The following is a 16,926-nucleotide window of genomic DNA, read 5'->3' on the forward strand; positions in this document are numbered from 1 at the left end:
CACAAGGCTGGAGAGGATACACTTTCCACAGTGAAGCTGGGTGATCCAGCAAACCTGCAATGGATTTCTTAAAAGTAATTTGCTATTTGTTAGCAAATGTTTTCAGTCCCGGACCAGATTCCTCCCAGTTTGCCTGGATCACCCAGCTTCACAGATCGAGATAGAACAGATGGAGCTCTAATAAATCAGGCCCTATATCTCAGCATCTGGGATGTGATGTCAGTAGACGTAATTACATCTGTCATTTAAAGGACATTCTTCGGCAACTTTTCTCAATCTTTTTAACATGGGGGGCTTTCAGGTTTTGGGGAAACCCATGTCAAACAGAATGTAATAACAGTATTGGGGACATGTCAACATAATTTCTGTTTGGTGTGTATTTTTTGGCATTACAACTAAAGTAAACCACATATATGTAATATTATACAGAACTTTTATTAGATGTAAATAAAATATTTTTTTTTAGGAATACAGTGGTATCTTTACTATCCATTCCAGATCCTTGGACTTATACCAAACAGGACTTATACCAAACAAATTTTTCCAATAAGAAATAAAATGAAAATGATTAATCTGTTCCCATGAAAAAAAATCCTTTTGTTATTGGCATAATATACATTGATGGGGCTGTATGAAATAATTTAAACACTGCAAAATACTAAAATACATAAATACAAAAGCAAGTAGATGAAATAAATGAAAATTTAACCTCCCTTTACCTTGCTGAGAAGAGTGCAGTGCCTACTAGGATGGTGCTGAGAAGGGAGGAGGAGGAGATGTTCTGTAATTCACAGAGAGTTATAGCGCGGGTTGTTTACTGAATGGTAGCAACTGGCATGCTGACGCTTGTGGGCAGTCCTGGCTTTGTCTCGAGAGAGGTAAATAAAGGTAGCGCGCGGTGTTATGACTGATTTTGACCCATACAAGTTCTAGCACAAAGGTTGTATACCAAGCAAAATTTTTCATGTCCAAACAGGACTTATACCAAGTTGGACTTATTCAAAAGTGGACTTATACCGAGGTACCACTGTACTGTGTAACAATAATTTGAATAATTTGAAATATTTACTTTTTATTGTACTTTGAAGCACCTTGGGTACTCGAATTGGACACACTTGTCATCAGATTTAAGTGGCACTTACTATTAGATCATTGGTGCCAGTTAAAATGACCAGAGAAGCACTAATTCCTCATTGCTCAAGGAACCCTAGCAACGTTGGAGGAACCTTGGGGTTCCACGGAACCCTGGTTGAGAAACACTGCTCTAAAGTATTCCCATTTGATTCACTCTAAAAATAATTATGTAAAAATATGAGGAGAGCATAGTGGAATTGGACCAGCAGAGAAAGTAATAAGACACTACCAGAATAGGGGAGGGTTATAATGTGCAAATATTGAGAGGCCGTGTTAGGGAGCTCACTTACCCCAGGTCTTATTTTCTAGCATTTAAAGTATTTACTTTTGGTGCTTCTACTTGCACATTTTAATGACAGGGTCTTCTTAAAGCGTAAAGCAAGTACGCTTTACCTATCCACAAACCTAAGGATATATGACCACAGTTCTTGCACACAATGATGTAAATCCATCAACAATCCTCAAAATCCAACCCAAGTGGTGATATTTATTCATTGCTAAATGGCAGGTCCTCTGCAATGTACTAATAGTATAGGATTTTCTAAGTAATATCATTGATCAAATTGATCAGCCTTTGCAATTATACTGATATAAATGATGAAAACAAAGTTAAAGTACAAAGCAAAGTAGTTATCTATGTGGAAGAGATTAGGCAAAAATGGGCCTAAAAATTCAGAATGTCTTGTGATGAGCAGCAACTTCTTTCATTTGGCTATTAGGCTGCCTATCAGGTCTGCAGAAAGCATGTACAGACCTCATTGGCAGCACAGTGACAGCTAATTACAAGGCACCATCCTAACATTGTCAGCCTATATGCATAATGCCTGAAAAAATATTTCTTTGTATATTTTTGTCCCTGAGATGTCCATTTTTTACCATCAAGAAGGAAATCCTCCATAAGGCCCGGCAAGCCAGGTTGAAATTTATTGTTTCTAAGAACACATTGAGCAGGGTAATGTCTGAATAATGGGATAGTGATGTCAAATACAGATGGGGATACCTATTTCATCTGTTTGTATGTAAGGTCTCTACAATGTATTCCCCAGCAGATATCCTGGCAATGTTGGAAAGGCTTCACTTCATAGAAGAAGAAGAAGAAAGGCTTCACTTCCATCTCCTTCATAGAAACTATCTACTTCTGTTTATTCCATAAACCTCTGTCATAAATTCCTATGTTAATCATTTGAACTACCCTTATACATTCATAAATCCTTTTAGTTGAGCTTGTTGCCTATTGCCTTTTTTTCCTACCCACACTGGTATAATTGTGGCTAAAATTGCTCTTGGGCGCTTGCCCAGGAGTCCCATGTACCCATTGATATTTACCATCTTTAGGTCCTTTCCTGTCCTTTGACTTCATCTGGCACACTTTAAAGGTCAGTAATCTGGAACTTTCTGTCCGTGTTCCCCTGATTCTCTTCCCAGAGGTACCCTATAATTCCCACCTAGTTTATCCTCCTACTATTCACAACCATTCATTGAGACCCATTCTCAATCATTCCTAATTTTTTTTCATTGGAGGGCAGGGGTACTAGCAAAGGGAAATGCCACTAGCTGGTACCCACCTTCCCTTCTTATCCTCATCTCTTCCATTTCCTCCTTTTCACCCTCTTTTCTCCCAACCTAACTCCTCTCCCTTCCCCTTTCTTTTCACTTTCTCTTTCCATTTTTTCACCCTCAGTGAGGGATGGTGGACCCCAAACTAAATTCCACTAGTGGGACTTTTTCCATGTCTCCTGCAGCACCCAGAAGAAGAGTAGAATGTCTTCATATCCACCAACATGTTTCATCATACCTCTATACTTTTTACTCCCTAGGCCATAAAAAACTTTTTGTAGCCTAATTCTAACAGACATTAGGTCCTGTGTGCAGACAATTCTTTGATTTTCAGTGGTCAACCCTGCACAATATGGGTCTGATTTGTTTAGGCTCTTTAAGACTGGGGGAGATAGGCCAACATGGGGTGTGATCATGGATCTGGTCCAGTATTGAAAACATTCGCCAATAGCAAAATATTTTTTATTAAATCCATTCCCGAATTGCTGTAATAAATCAGGCCCTATATGTTGGCACAACCAACTATAGTCATCAACTGGGTAGAGTATAGGGTGGCATTGGGAGTCAGTGGTTGCTCTATTACATAAAGTGCCTAACCAAAGACCTCTATGGACGAATTTCCCAGTATTTTAAAAACCACATCTGAATTTGCATTAAAATGCTAACGCTTATATAAGATTTTTGTAGGGATTTAGGTCTTATTTAATTTTAAAATAAATTGTTTGTTGTTTTTTCTTCAGTAAAGATATAATGCATTTATTAATGCAGACGTAAACCCACTAAACAATAAGTCACCTGGAGGAAGAGTTCTTTGGCAGAAGAGACATGTAAAGTCTCTTTCGCCTTTAGTGGCTTTTTGTTTTTATTGTATTCACTGTACACTGTCGAACCCAGCTGCATACAAGGCATTTGTGTTACATAATCAGTGGGTGTGCAATGGTCCAAAGGGACCGATCTGGACCCAGAAGTCCGCCTTTCAATCAGTAACAAACAGGGCGGCTTTGGGGAATGCAGTGTTGACAGGATCCTGGTATATCTGCAGGGTGCCTATAAAAGTTAAGTGTGTACTATAATCAGTATGCTGTGAGTGGTGAAGCTCACCCACACCTATAAGGATTTCGGTTTGCTTTAATACACTTTGCCTTGATCTAATATAACATTGCATTCTTATTTTAAACTCAATGGCAAAGTTTAGCTGAGTTTTTTAGAATGCGTCATGTAGAATTTTTAACCATTTTTTGCTATGCAATACATTGCTGTAAACTTTTCCTTCTGCAATCATTGTATTTTCTGTCTTTTGCTGCTTTTTATAATGCATGTGAAGTACTTGGCAAAAAGCTTATTTACTACAAGAGTTGAAACATTTAGCACAAAGAGTGAATGTTCACTTGTATTTCACAATCAAAAGCTTATTCTTGTTTATGCCAAACTCCACCTCCATTCTTCTCAGATCTGTTTTTCTGTACTGGAGCCAGCAAACTCCCTTCCACAGGCACTTTCCCATCTATAGATCGAAACAGCAAGCTCTGCTACGGCTGTTGTCAGGGCTACTGACCATTATGGCTACCACTGGGCTCTTGGGCTTTCTGTCTCTGATTTTCCAAGATCTGCGCCACTGGGCTGTCTGGCTCTGCCTCTTCTTTGTTTTGTTTAAAGTCATCAAGCTGTATGTGAAATGGAGGGAGCTGAATAGAGCATTCAGCCCTTTCCCAGGTCCAAAACGTCACTGGCTGTATGGGAATACCCAAGAGGTAAGATTTATATTATTACTAAGAACTTGTATTTATATAGCGCCAACATATTATGCAGCGTTTTACATAGTCCATAGTCACCACCTGTTCCCCAAAGGAACTCATAATCTAATATCCCTACCATAGTCATATGTAGGACAAGGGAAAGCCAATTAATATAACTGCAAGTTTTTGGGCTGTGGGAGAAAATGGAGTCCTTGGAGGAAACCCACGCAAACACAGGGAGAACATGCAGATAGACTCCTGGCCATTATTCCAACTTGGGATGCAAGTGCTGCAAAGACAAGAGTGCCATCCACTGAACCAGCCATGCTGTCCATGCCAATCTAACACCTGGGTGTATCAGTTATGTAGGGTGTGACAAACGGAATGTCAAAAGTTTTTATTGCATTCACCTTTTTTTAAGTGAACTTCTATCCAGATCCTGCAATCTAAAGTGTTTATATGCTTTATTCCAAGGAAGAAGTAAAAGCACTGTAAAACTAGTGCCCATTTCTTTGTATCTCTACACATGCTGGGGAAATTTCAAGCCAACATAACATAACTGCCCTCCAATTGAAAAATTAGGAATAATAGAGAACTTTATTTGATGTTATACAAGTAGTCCCCCAGTTAAGGACATCCGACTAACAGATGACTCCTAGATATGAACGGGGCTTCCCTGCTTGCTTGTGTGCAGGACGGAGGCTGGATGGGGGTGGTTTGCATGACTTGCAGAAGAAATCTTTTGCTAAACACAACTGAGGTTGTGGGTGATCTTAAGGACTGAGCTCTTCTTATAACTCTTTAATGACCAAGACAAACTCCGCAGTTGTTTTTTTTTTGCATATCAAAGCACAGCTTGCTTCATAAATTAATGAATGTGTACACTTCATAATGTATTTTTTTTTGCTTTGTTTGTGATTAATTTACAGTGAGGATTTTATGCAGTAACTGAAACTGCCTAATATTATGTTGAGACAAACATCTGTCCTAATTGAGTTTATTAAAATAATGTACCTGTTCTGACTTACATACAAATTCAACTTAAGAACAAATATACAGTTCCTTATTTCGTATGTAACCTGTGGACTACCTGTATAAGGGATAGGGATTAGAGCTTCTGTTAAACTTGCCTGGAGTTAAGGACTCAGTAGGAGACATCCTTTTACTTTCAGCCTGGTGGTAAGGTTGTTGCAACAGGACAGGAAGTGGAGAAATTTCTCTAACAGCAACACAGAAAGAAGTATTTTTGTTAAAAAATTCAGTATGGGCATGCTAGAACCGCTTTCAACTTTTATTATTTTCTGTTTAACTGCATTATCTGTATTTGTATTATTTCAGTTCAGTGGAGATGAAAGTTATTTGGATACTGTAGTACAATATGCTGAAGAGTATCCATATGCCTACCCTCTGTGGCTGGGAAATTTTTTTGGAATGCTGACTGTCTGTCACCCTGATTATGCCAAAGCTATTCTTTCCAGGCAGGGTAAGAAGATGATGGGAATAACTGTTAAAAGGAATTTATTTTATAATTGTTTAATACTTTATAATGGTTTATTTGACAAACTAGGAAGCACCATTTCAGTGTTTTGCTTGGAATAAAATGATAAAACTTGAACTTTGATTGGCTACTTTTAGGTCCTTTGATAACAGTCTAGTCCGGCAGAATGTTAATAAATTAATAATTTTTACTGTACAAGTTAGATCCTTACGGGCTCCAAAGTAAAACCCAGACGCTATCTAGTATGATCACTCGACAAATTTTATCAGCAACACTGCAGGGTACTAAGAATAATTTGCCTAATCAGTAACGGCTGTTTCTGAACTTCGCCCAAAACAGCAGCTGCAGCCCTCTCCCCCCTTCCATCTTACCTTCTCGTTGGATCATCTGACTTGACATCATGCCTTGTACACTAAAGCATCAATCAATTGGAAAAACACTTAATTCCTATACTGACTCATCTACATATATATTAGTAAGATGCGGAGCATAACCTAACAATACCTCACATTTGTGCGACCACCCCTGAGGAAGCCTGTGTCAGGCGAAACGTGTCCAACTTGGGGATAATTTAATATATTAAATCTTCTTTGGGAAAACCACCCATTCCTAGCTTATTACTGTCTTGTGACAATTACTTTGGCCAACAAACAGTTGATGCTTCGTTATTTTCCTACTATATGTGTTTGATGTGTTTATAATATATGAAATGTATTGTATTGTGAGATTTGATCAATAATACAATACCCATCTTAAATTACCAACTCATTGAGGAAAGCTACCACTACATTTACTACATACTCATTTTCTTAGCTATTTTAAAGGCATTTTGTGCCCTGGTTCCTGTATGTAGTCGCTATTAAAAATGATAAATCTAATAAATGTATCTTTTTCTTCAAACAGATCCCAAAGACACTTTTACGTATTATTTCCTAATTCCATGGATCGGTATGTAACACAATTGAAAACGTTACAGTAAAGCTGCAAATACAAGTGCATTGTACATGTTTGTAGTATAGCCTATGGATTACATAAAGGTTCCAAGATGAAGAAGCCTAGCTTCAGGCAGATTTGAAGTGGTTTCCCAGCCATAGTTAGCTATAGTTAGCCAATGCTAACCTCCACTCCCCATAGTAACACAATTTTTGCATATCCTGATTCTTCTAAGAGGAATGAAATGCATCCTCAATAGTGATGACTTTGGACATTCTACATTTCTGACCATCTCCACCATTCTAAATCATAATGATCTGAAAGACGAAGCAAAATTCTGGATATTGCTTTATTAGTGTGTTGGAAGTGGGTCACCTCTACTGCTAATGTAGGATCTCTAGGCTAACTAGCTGCAGTGCTAAAATGCCTAGGAGGAGAGGCTGTGGCTTTGTAATAAACAAGCTGAAATTAGCTTCATTTTGCCAGTTTAGACAAAACTGGAGGTTTAGACAACATTACAAAAACATTGTGCAACAAGAATACAAGGCTAGACCTGCAAGAACATACAAACTGATAATGGAGGTGCCTACAGAATAAAACTGAAGACTGAGAGCCATAGCACACACGTCATTGCTTTCAGTTGCACATTCAGGAAAAAACAAATGCACCAGACAACTGCAATAGGGCACGTAAGGAAAGACACATAGGGCCTGATTTATTAATGCTCCCCAAGGCTGGAGAGGATACACTTTCATCAGTGAAGCTGGGTGATCCAGCAAACCTGGAATGGTTCTGGTCTAGGATCCAAACATTTGCTAGCAAATAGCAAATGGCTTTGAAGAAATGCATTCCAGGTTTGCTGGATAACCCAGCATCACTAATGACAGTGTATTCTCTCCAGCCTTGAAGAGCTTTAATAAATCAGGCCCATAGTTCCTTGGTTGATAAACATTCACCGTTTTGAGACTATCAACCAAATTATCTTGTTGTTACATGTACAGTAATTATGTTTTGCTTGGTGGGTGATTATGAATGTTGGCAGAGCCATGTTTGTTTTACATGCTGAATATACAAAAATGTCCCCACATTCCATGTACAAAAATACAAGGATTGTTGTAGGGTGTGATGATTTTAACATCCTATAATTCTTAATTTTTCTTACACAGGTAAAGGATTGCTGGTGTTATCGGGCCAGAAGTGGTACCAGCACCGTAAGCTGCTGACCCCTGCCTTCCATTACGATGTGTTAAAGCCATACGTGAAACTGATGTCAGATAGCGTGAATGTCATGCTGGTATTTACACAGATTTGTACTGATTATTTCAATGGACTATTAGCTACATATAAAGCTATAAATAAACTCCAATATCACTAAGTCTAGATCCCAGCTGTTTTCAGGATTTTATTGAAATAGTATCAGTGCTGCTGTAACATGACATCTTTAGGACATTTTTGATCAAATTTATGTATTTTTCCACAAATCTATTTACTTGATTGCATATTGGCATAAATCTCCTGAAATTTTTGTTTAGGGGCCTGATGTAATAAGGTTCTGCAAGAGCTTTAGATTAGACTATAGAACAGACACGGGCAAACTACGGCCCCCGGGCCATATACAGCTTTTTTATCGGCTCGTTGAACTCCGCCTTGCTGGGGGGCCCCACTGGCCAGAGCGGCACAGCATGTCCCTTGTACAAATCCCGGGCTCGAAGAAGTAGGCGGAACAACCCACCCACTCAGCCATCGCAGGCTCAGATCTGCGATGGGAGAGTGGGCGGGGTTATGACATCATGACACCACATTCAGCGGACGTGTCCCCAGGACCTGCAGAGACCAGCAGGACGACAGGGGATGACAACAGAGCAAGGTAAGTGTTTCTTCTTTAGGTTAAAGCTACCCCGAGTGTGACGCAGGATTACCGCTATTTGCAGGTAAATTCCACCCCGAGCCACACTTGGGATTACTGCTAGGGGGGTAATTGGCACATGTTTTCCGTTATGGACCAGATCCACTCCAGGTTTACAAGGGCACCTGGGTTCTTCCATGAAAGTCTATTTTCTCCGGTCTTGGAGAGCTTAAATAAATCAGGCCCAAAACTGAAATGTAAAAATAACTTGTAACTATATAGGGCTGTTATATTCCTTCGACATGTCACTAACTGTCTCTGAAAGTGACTCACATTCTTAGCACAACGTTCTACTCCTTAGTATCTCAATGGTTGTCTTTTGACATTTTAGACACAAACAGTAGCACCCCACTGTGCTCTCCTACATTGAAATGCATTTCTGATCAGTTGTTCATTGATCTATCAGGAAAGATCAATCAACCATGTCAGGGGACCGCTGTGCACATGTCAGATTTTTACTGGGGACAAACATGACCATTCATCTCGTCCAACAGTAATTTAGTGTGAGTCTACTAAAAGACAATCCCAGAGATTATGTGCTTTACCTGCTATTTGTTAAACGTGATTAACATTTAGTTCTTTTACATGATTTTCTGAAATTTTTTTCTCCACTGACCCCCATGTTACCTAACATACAAATTATCTTTATTTTAGGATAAATGGGAGCGTATCATCCCAGATAAGAATCCAGTGGAGCTATTTGAACACATCAGCCTCATGACACTGGATACCATCCTGAAATGTGCCTTCAGTTCCCAGAGCAACTGCCAGAACTACGGGTCAGTAGCAAGGAAAAATATTGTTTTTTTAGTAAGACAAACTTGCCTAAAAGATGGTAATTGTCATATGGCAACCAACGAAATTGTTTTACCTTTCCTGATAGAACCAAGTCTGCCTTCATTTATGTCCCATGTTCTCACCACTCACTCAGAGGGGTAGGCAATGCTGTCCAGAAAGCAGAAGACTACACATGAGAAGGTCACTAGGAAGCCATATGAAGGACTGTTCCTGTGTTGGGATAGGAATAATTATTTACTGAATTTGTGCAGCATGGTGGCTCAGAGGTTAGCACTCTGGCCTTTGCGGGGATAAGTCCTAGGCTCGAATCTCGGCCATGACACTATCTGCATGAAGTTTGCAGGTTCTCCCCATGTTTGTGTGGGTTTTCCCCGGGTACTTAGGTTTCCTTTTTTCCAAAACATGCAGTTAGGTTAATTGACTTCCCCCTAAAAAATTGACCTTAGTCAATCAACTGTGTTAATGACATATAACTATAATAGGGACATTAGATTGTGAGCCCCTTAGAGGGACAGCTGCTGACATGTTTATGGTTTTTGTACAGCGCTGCATAATATGTTGGCGGTATGATAATAATAAAAGTAATAGAAATTCATAATGGGGGGGCCATAGTTCTACTTGTTATTTTACGGGTCTAGAGTAAACTTAATATGTTACCTTGTCCTTTTTTTGCTTTTCTCTTCAGTGAAAATGACTACATCAAAGCAGTGTACGATCTCTCCTACTTGGTGAATTATAGAGCCACCTTCCTGCCTTATCACAGTGATATCATTTTCCACCTCAGTCCCCATGGATTTAAATCCAGGAGAGCTCTAAAGATAGCACATCAGCATACAGGTATACATATACATCTAGCATATTCTGCTGCCTTTGTACTATTTCTTTGCTCCTCTCTGTCATTTTACTTTTACAGGGTAGTTTCCACAGAACAGCAAGCTTCATCACAAATCTTCATAAATGTATGTGATTGTTGAGAGGTTGATTCTGCCTGAATATTGTAGTTTTACACTGTCATTGCCTGAATATGAAAAGCTGGCACTTCTCCCACACCGGTTAGCTACAGAGGTTAGGCCCTTGGCACCACTTTCTCTTCTTCATGTCAGGGCTGGTTACCTATTTCATTGTGTTTCATAGATTTTCTTTCAGTGTTTTTTCAGTGTTCATCTATATTGCATTTTTAGTGCGCTCAATTTGTTGATGATCTGTATATGTAAAATCCCTGATGAAGCGAAGTTCCTCTGCGAAATGCAGCTACAGCGATTTGATCTTCTTGACACCTTTTTACCAGGTTACTATTAAGAATCAAGACTGGAGTGGATTTTGTTACGATCATCTCTAAGCAGAAAATTATTTCAACTCAATGTGGTATAGCTAACCCCGCAGTGTGTTGTCTCATTTTACTTTTACATGGACCCTTGGCACCACTTTCTCCTCTTCTTGTCAGGGCTGGTCACCTACATTATGAGTTTCATGCATTTTCTTTCAGATAAAGTTATTAAGGAAAGAAAAGAATCCCTCAAAGAAGTAGAGGAACTGGAGAAGATCCGTCAGAAGAGACATCTGGATTTTCTTGACATTCTTCTCTGTGCTAAGGTAAGTTATTGTACCTTTCTGATATAGCCATATACACTGTTAATATGACAAAACAATATGGTAAGCTACAATATATACAATATTTCCTTAATAAGAAAAAAAAAAATTTTGCAAACAAGAAATATGAACAGGCATAATTAATTTATACAATGTTTATTTTGTAAATATTGTATGACCATAGTGGCCAGGGGGACCCATTCCCAGAGGTCATATAGCATATGCAACCAAGCCACCATGACCTCCTATGCAGAGTAGCTGGCATTGGTAAATAAAAAGTTTTTATTGTTGGCTTTTCTTTTATGCAACCAGCTGCTTAATCACCACACATGAGGCTTTTCTTTGTCATGACAAGATTCGGGACAGAACTGAAAATAATGACACGGAGTTGCTGCATGAAAGAGGAAGACCAAATGCTGGGGGTGGAAATATACCAAAATCCACTGCAGAGGAGGCAATATCATTTTAATAGATCTACAGGGAGGTGCTAGAGGTAGGGCGGCATGACCAAGGGCTAGGGGAATCAGGTAGACAGGTAGGAAGGAAGGAATAGGTGTAAGTACGGTGAGACAAGAGGGATGTTAGTGCATTTGAAGGAGGGGGATGAGAGAGAGGAGAAATTGGGGGGGGGGGGGATTAGAAGAGTAATGGAGGAAATGACTTTAGAAGAAGGTATATGGGGTGGTGATGGGAACAGTGTATGGATTTCATGGGGGAGATTGAGGTCCTCGGAGTGGGGGAATCTTGTGGGTGACAGGTGGGAAGAACCATCTCGGGTGTGATCTCTCCTAGGTTATATTAATTTGACCCCCTTTAAAGATGGTGTTAGACGGGAACTTGGAACAAATAATTTGGGTTGGCGCATACTGCAAGACGATATGTGGAGTGGGCAGTGCCTTTGAAGACCTGCAACCTAGAGAAGAGTAAAGTAAGGCCAAGTTAGCACTCTAGCCTTTGAAGTGCTAGGTCCCAAGTTACAATCTTTGCCAGGACACTATCTGCATGAAGTTTGTATGAGCTCCTCATATTTGTGTGGGTTTCCTCCGGGGACTCTGGTTTCCTCCCTCATTCCAAAAACATGCAGTTAGGTAATTGGCTTCCCCCTGATTGACCTTGGACTGTGATAATGAAGTATGACTATGGTAGGGACTTTGAGGGACAACTAGTGACATGAGTATGGAGTATGTATAAAAATACAGGAGTATGCATAAAAATACAAGATAATTATAATATTGTTCATCCATGTTCACAAAATACCATTATTCCAATCAGAGCATGTAGCTCTGCCTATGATGTCTTTTATTTACCAACTAAGCTTAGTTGTAGCAGTGAGTTGGGCTATGTGCACTGGATACTACCTGAGTTAAAATGATTGAACAATGAAACTTTTACTAAGGCATTTGCGGCATAGCAGCTTGCTCTTATGCTCTTTGGTTTGCAAGAAAGATGGATCCTCTAAAACCTTGCTCCTCCAGCTGTTTTTTGTCTAGAACTTAAGTGAGTGTATGTCTTTTTATATAAATTTTTTAATGTTTTTAGGATGAGAACGGTCAGGGTTTGTCTGATGAGGACCTGCGTGCAGAAGTAGACACCTTCATGTTTGAGGGACACGATACAACGACCAGTGGGATCTCCTGGACATTATACTGTATGGCAAAATATCCTGAACATCAAGAGAAATGTCGGGAGGAAATCAGAGAGGTGCTGGGAGATCGGGACACTGTGTTGTGGTGAGAATTCACTAATAATGTCATTATTTTTTTATTTTATTTATTACAATATTAATTGAAGGTTTTAATTGACCCTAAACTGTACAGGTGGTGAGCAGCATTAGTGCTGTGTCTCTGATGAAAATAATCCTCAGATCTATTTCCTATCTATCATCACTCGGTAGAAGTTATGGAATGATGAACATTATCATGCTATGCCATTTATTAGCACAGAGCAGTCTTATCATTAAACAGCTCTTTGGTTTTCTATGAATACATGAGCCGTAAATCCAATTTTAAAACGCAGTTGCTAAAAGTTTACCCTTTGTATGGTCAGGGAGGATCTGTCGAAGATGCCGTATATAACAATGTGTATTAAGGAGAGCATGCGTTTGTATCCACCTGTACCTGAAGTGGGCCGTGAATTGGTTCAACCAATTACATTCTGTGATGGACGGAGCCTTCCCAAAGGTTGGTCATCATTCCTCTTTTGTTTATTTTTTTATGGGATACATTCATTATTGTCCCCAGAAGTGTTTGTTTTATTTACAAAGTGTCATTAGAAATAGATTTTGCTATGCAGTCCTCCCTAACCAAAGTCCTGGGAGGTTGATAAGGGTTCCTTGGCATTGGCTGGTTGACCTCCAATGTGATGGTGACCTCATTCATGATCAAAGAGCATGACATCAAAGCTCTTGTATCTATCTGTAAGGATGGGGGGAATGTCTTCCCACTGACCACCATATAACCATGTAAAAGTGTATTTTTTTCTATTTACCTTCTATGGTTTTCTTGGGGTTTCCTACAGACCTGACCTTCCCTAAAGGTTAAAATAAGTTTGAGAAAGCCCATGCTACAGGCCTATAGACAGGTTTTAAAAATGCTTACAAATACAACAATTTCTGTATTTGGGATATATGTTAAGCATGTCAAATTTTATTGTTCTGCTTAGTGTGTTTTTTACTGGATCTGTTACATCCACAAATATTTAATCCACTAATGTCTTCATTGTGTTCACAGGTTCAGTTATTCTCCTGAGCATATATGCAATGAACAGATGTTCTAGTATATGGGAAGATCCGGAGGCAAGTGTTTAAAGCTAATTTTTAGTCTGCTTTAGCTTCCCTGTCCTCCCCTCCTTCTCATCAACATGCTAATTTCGCATTAAGTTTTCTACCTTAGTTCTCCTTTCAAATGTCCACAGCCCTGATGCATGCATGTGGTATGCAAATATTTAAAATGCCTTCATGGTGAGGGGCTGTATGGACTGGCTGCATCCAAGGTAAGAAATGCAAATGCACTGTGTTTTATTCTTAAAATTCAATTATCAACATTATATGAAGTCTGGAACAGGTTTTATTGTTTCAGTTACCTGGCTTTAGGTGTAGTTGTAGTCAGATCGCCTTTACCCTATTGTGGAACCTTCACAGACACCTTCATCATTTTCAGTTATTCTAAAAAGGACCTCCTCCAAAAGAAGAGGAGTTACTCTGTTAAATAAACTGCTAATAACTATTTATATATTAATAATTGGTATTTGTCTTTCTGTTTAGGTGTTTGATCCCCTTCGATTTTCTCCTGAAAATACCTCTGGAAGACACTCACATGCCTTTGTGCCCTTCTCTGCTGGAGGAAGGTATCCCTGCACTTTTCTTTCAGTTAAAAAGAACAGGCTTTTTTCAAAAAGAAAATGCATTTTTTGTGTCCAATGATCAGATTATTCCATTAGTTTTTATGGTTCAGTAAGAGAGCTTGAAGGGCACCATCTTATTTAGTGTTCCTCAAACTGCAGACTGGACACTTTCATATGGCCCTTTTGAGACCTTTTGCAATTACATCAATGGGGCACACTGTTTCACCCAATAATACTAATAATGATGCACAGCCAATGAAACAGTGATGACACATTATTCCTTTCATTGGAACCAATAATGGGGCAATATTCCTTTCACTGACATCAATGATGGGGCACTATTCCTTTTATTAAAACTGGATATAGGGCTCTGTTCCTCCCACTAATACCAACATTCTATTACTCCTGTGGACACCAAAAACGGGACACTTTTCCTCGCACTGACAACAATTATGGTGCATAAATCCTCCCTCCAATAACTACCAGTGTTAGGTAAAAAGGTTGAGAAACACTGCCTTAGACATTTTAGTTTGAAACCCATTATTACAACTTAATACACAGCAGTATATACAGTAAATATGTTATCTCCAGGGGCAAGATTCTTCAAAAAATGTGTGGTGTTGCTATAATAATGGGGCTTACTCAACCCTCAAATTGGAGTCATGGGAGGCATTAAAAAAAATTTTGTGTTTGAGAGAATCAATAGAACTCACCTCTTGGTGAGAAGAATTTAAAAGTTTTTTTTCCATTTAATAATAAGTTTATAAAAATTCCCTAAATTTAATTAATCAACACATGCCACATCCCAATGTGGATTAACACTTTAGTATTTCAAGCAATATATGTATATTTGGGACTTTAGAGGCTTTTAGTTTGTTCTCTCCTCCTGAAGAAGTGGACGCAATCCACGAAACGCGTCTAGGATTGCATGTCTCTGTTAGCGGCATGCTAAAGAGAACATGCATGTTTGTATACATGCTGGTATGTTTTATTAAAATGTTTTTGTATTAATCATTTGGTCATATGAACTCTAATTTAGATACCAATAATGAATTATTATATGGTAAATAACTGTGGGCATTGAGAAATGTTGAACATATGGTGCCTCTAAAGTCCTAAATATACATATATTGCTTGAAATACTAAGGTTTATTTTCATACAGGTTATTTCCATACAGGGACAGACATAGAGAAGTGCAGCCCTGTGCCCTGTACCCTCCTTAGCCACAAGGGGCCCCAACTCAGTTCAGTAGGGGAGCCTGAGTAAGTTTTGTACAGGGGCCCACTGTTGGACCCTGTGCAATTTTTTTGGGATAAACACTATCAGTCTGCAGCCTAATGCTTTTATGGTCAAGAAAACTTGTACCCATTTTTTGTATCTAGCAAGCAGGTGACAATTGTTAGGTAGGGCTTTTAAAAATGTAAAACAAAAATAAACTGTTGTAAAGTAACACTTCAACAGAGGAGACATCATATATTGGCAGGGCATTCCTTTTGTATCACTGTCCAGTTTTCCCTAGCACCTTTGGACTCTGCAGTGTCTATACAAATATCTGCTTTTTGAAAAAGTGAAGTATACACAAGACCCCCCTTCCCCTTCCCGCCACTGATATCACACTATCATGGCATGTATGTGGATATCTGAAAATAAATACAGGTTACAGTTTTGCTAAAGAAACAAAAATGTAGGAAAGAAAATAGGCACCTAAATAAAGGTTTGTATATTAAAAAATGCTACAATAATATAAGTAAAAAAGTTAAGGAAGTATTGTTATTTAAAACAATTTAAGTTAAAACTTTTGATCCCTTTTCCCAGAAACTGCATCGGACAGACTTTTGCAATGAATGAGATGAAGGTTGCCCTGGCACTTACATTACAGAGATTTGAATTGAACCTGGAACCCGGAAAGGAACCCATTAAAACTATACAGTTGGTTTTGAAATCTTTAAATGGAATTCACCTAAATCTGAAAAAAATCGACCGCATGCAAGAGAAGAACCAGTAAGGGCAAATGCTGGCAAACTTTTACAAAATTTCCTGTACAAACCAAGTATTATCATTGCAATAGTTCAATACACATAATCAAGTCAGTATTCAAAGTATGTATGTATTAAAGTGATTTTTTTTTTTAAATACTAAAATATTATATCATATTAACACATGTATTGTGTAAATAAAAAGGAGTGTATGCTTAGCAGATAAGGGGTGTTACTTTTTTCTGTATTTTTTCTTTTTCCATTTAAGAAAGCTGTCATGAACCAAATTCCTGTTACCATTCTCATTTCTTAAAATAAAAGTCACCTGCCTATAATGCTAAATCTTTGACTCATTTGATTCCTGATCAGAAATGAATAGGCAGGACAAGAGGTCTGACTTAATTTTATACTTCCTTTGGCCATAGTGACTCATGAAGGTGAAGCCTTGGGATTAG

At 38.7% G+C, this 16,926-nt stretch overlaps 1 protein-coding gene across 1 annotated transcript; it reads left to right on the plus strand.

The window, feature by feature from the left end:
* Positions 1–3,778: 3,778 nt before the first annotated feature.
* LOC140336475 (cytochrome P450 4B1-like) lies at positions 3,779–16,813 on the plus strand. The gene is made up of 12 exons (XM_072419603.1): positions 3,779–4,442; positions 5,766–5,910; positions 6,829–6,873; positions 8,025–8,152; positions 9,419–9,543; positions 10,248–10,399; positions 11,049–11,155; positions 12,692–12,882; positions 13,199–13,332; positions 13,882–13,946; positions 14,415–14,497; positions 16,311–16,813. Exons 1-12 carry the CDS (start codon positions 4,113–4,115, stop codon positions 16,498–16,500), a joined length of 1,695 nt encoding a protein of 564 aa, XP_072275704.1. The 5' UTR covers positions 3,779–4,112; the 3' UTR covers positions 16,501–16,813.
* Positions 16,814–16,926: the final 113 nt, after the last annotated feature.

The sequence above is a fragment of the Pyxicephalus adspersus genome, chromosome 8, assembly GCF_032062135.1.
Source record: "Pyxicephalus adspersus chromosome 8, UCB_Pads_2.0, whole genome shotgun sequence".
Classification (NCBI taxonomy): Eukaryota; Metazoa; Chordata; class Amphibia; order Anura; family Pyxicephalidae; genus Pyxicephalus; species Pyxicephalus adspersus.

What these genes read in the sequence shown, in the direction of transcription:
- LOC140336475 (XM_072419603.1), top strand. Translation starts at nt 4,113, where the DNA reads ATGCCAAACTCCACCTCCATTCTTCTCAGATCTGTTTTTCTGTACTGG. An exon ending in AGCTATTCTTTCCAGGCAGG is followed by an intron (nt 5,911 to 6,828) that starts GTAAGAAGATGA and finishes TTCTTCAAACAG; the next exon opens with ATCCCAAAGACACTTTTACG. An exon ending in GATAGCACATCAGCATACAG is followed by an intron (nt 10,400 to 11,048) that starts GTATACATATAC and finishes ATTTTCTTTCAG; the next exon opens with ATAAAGTTATTAAGGAAAGA.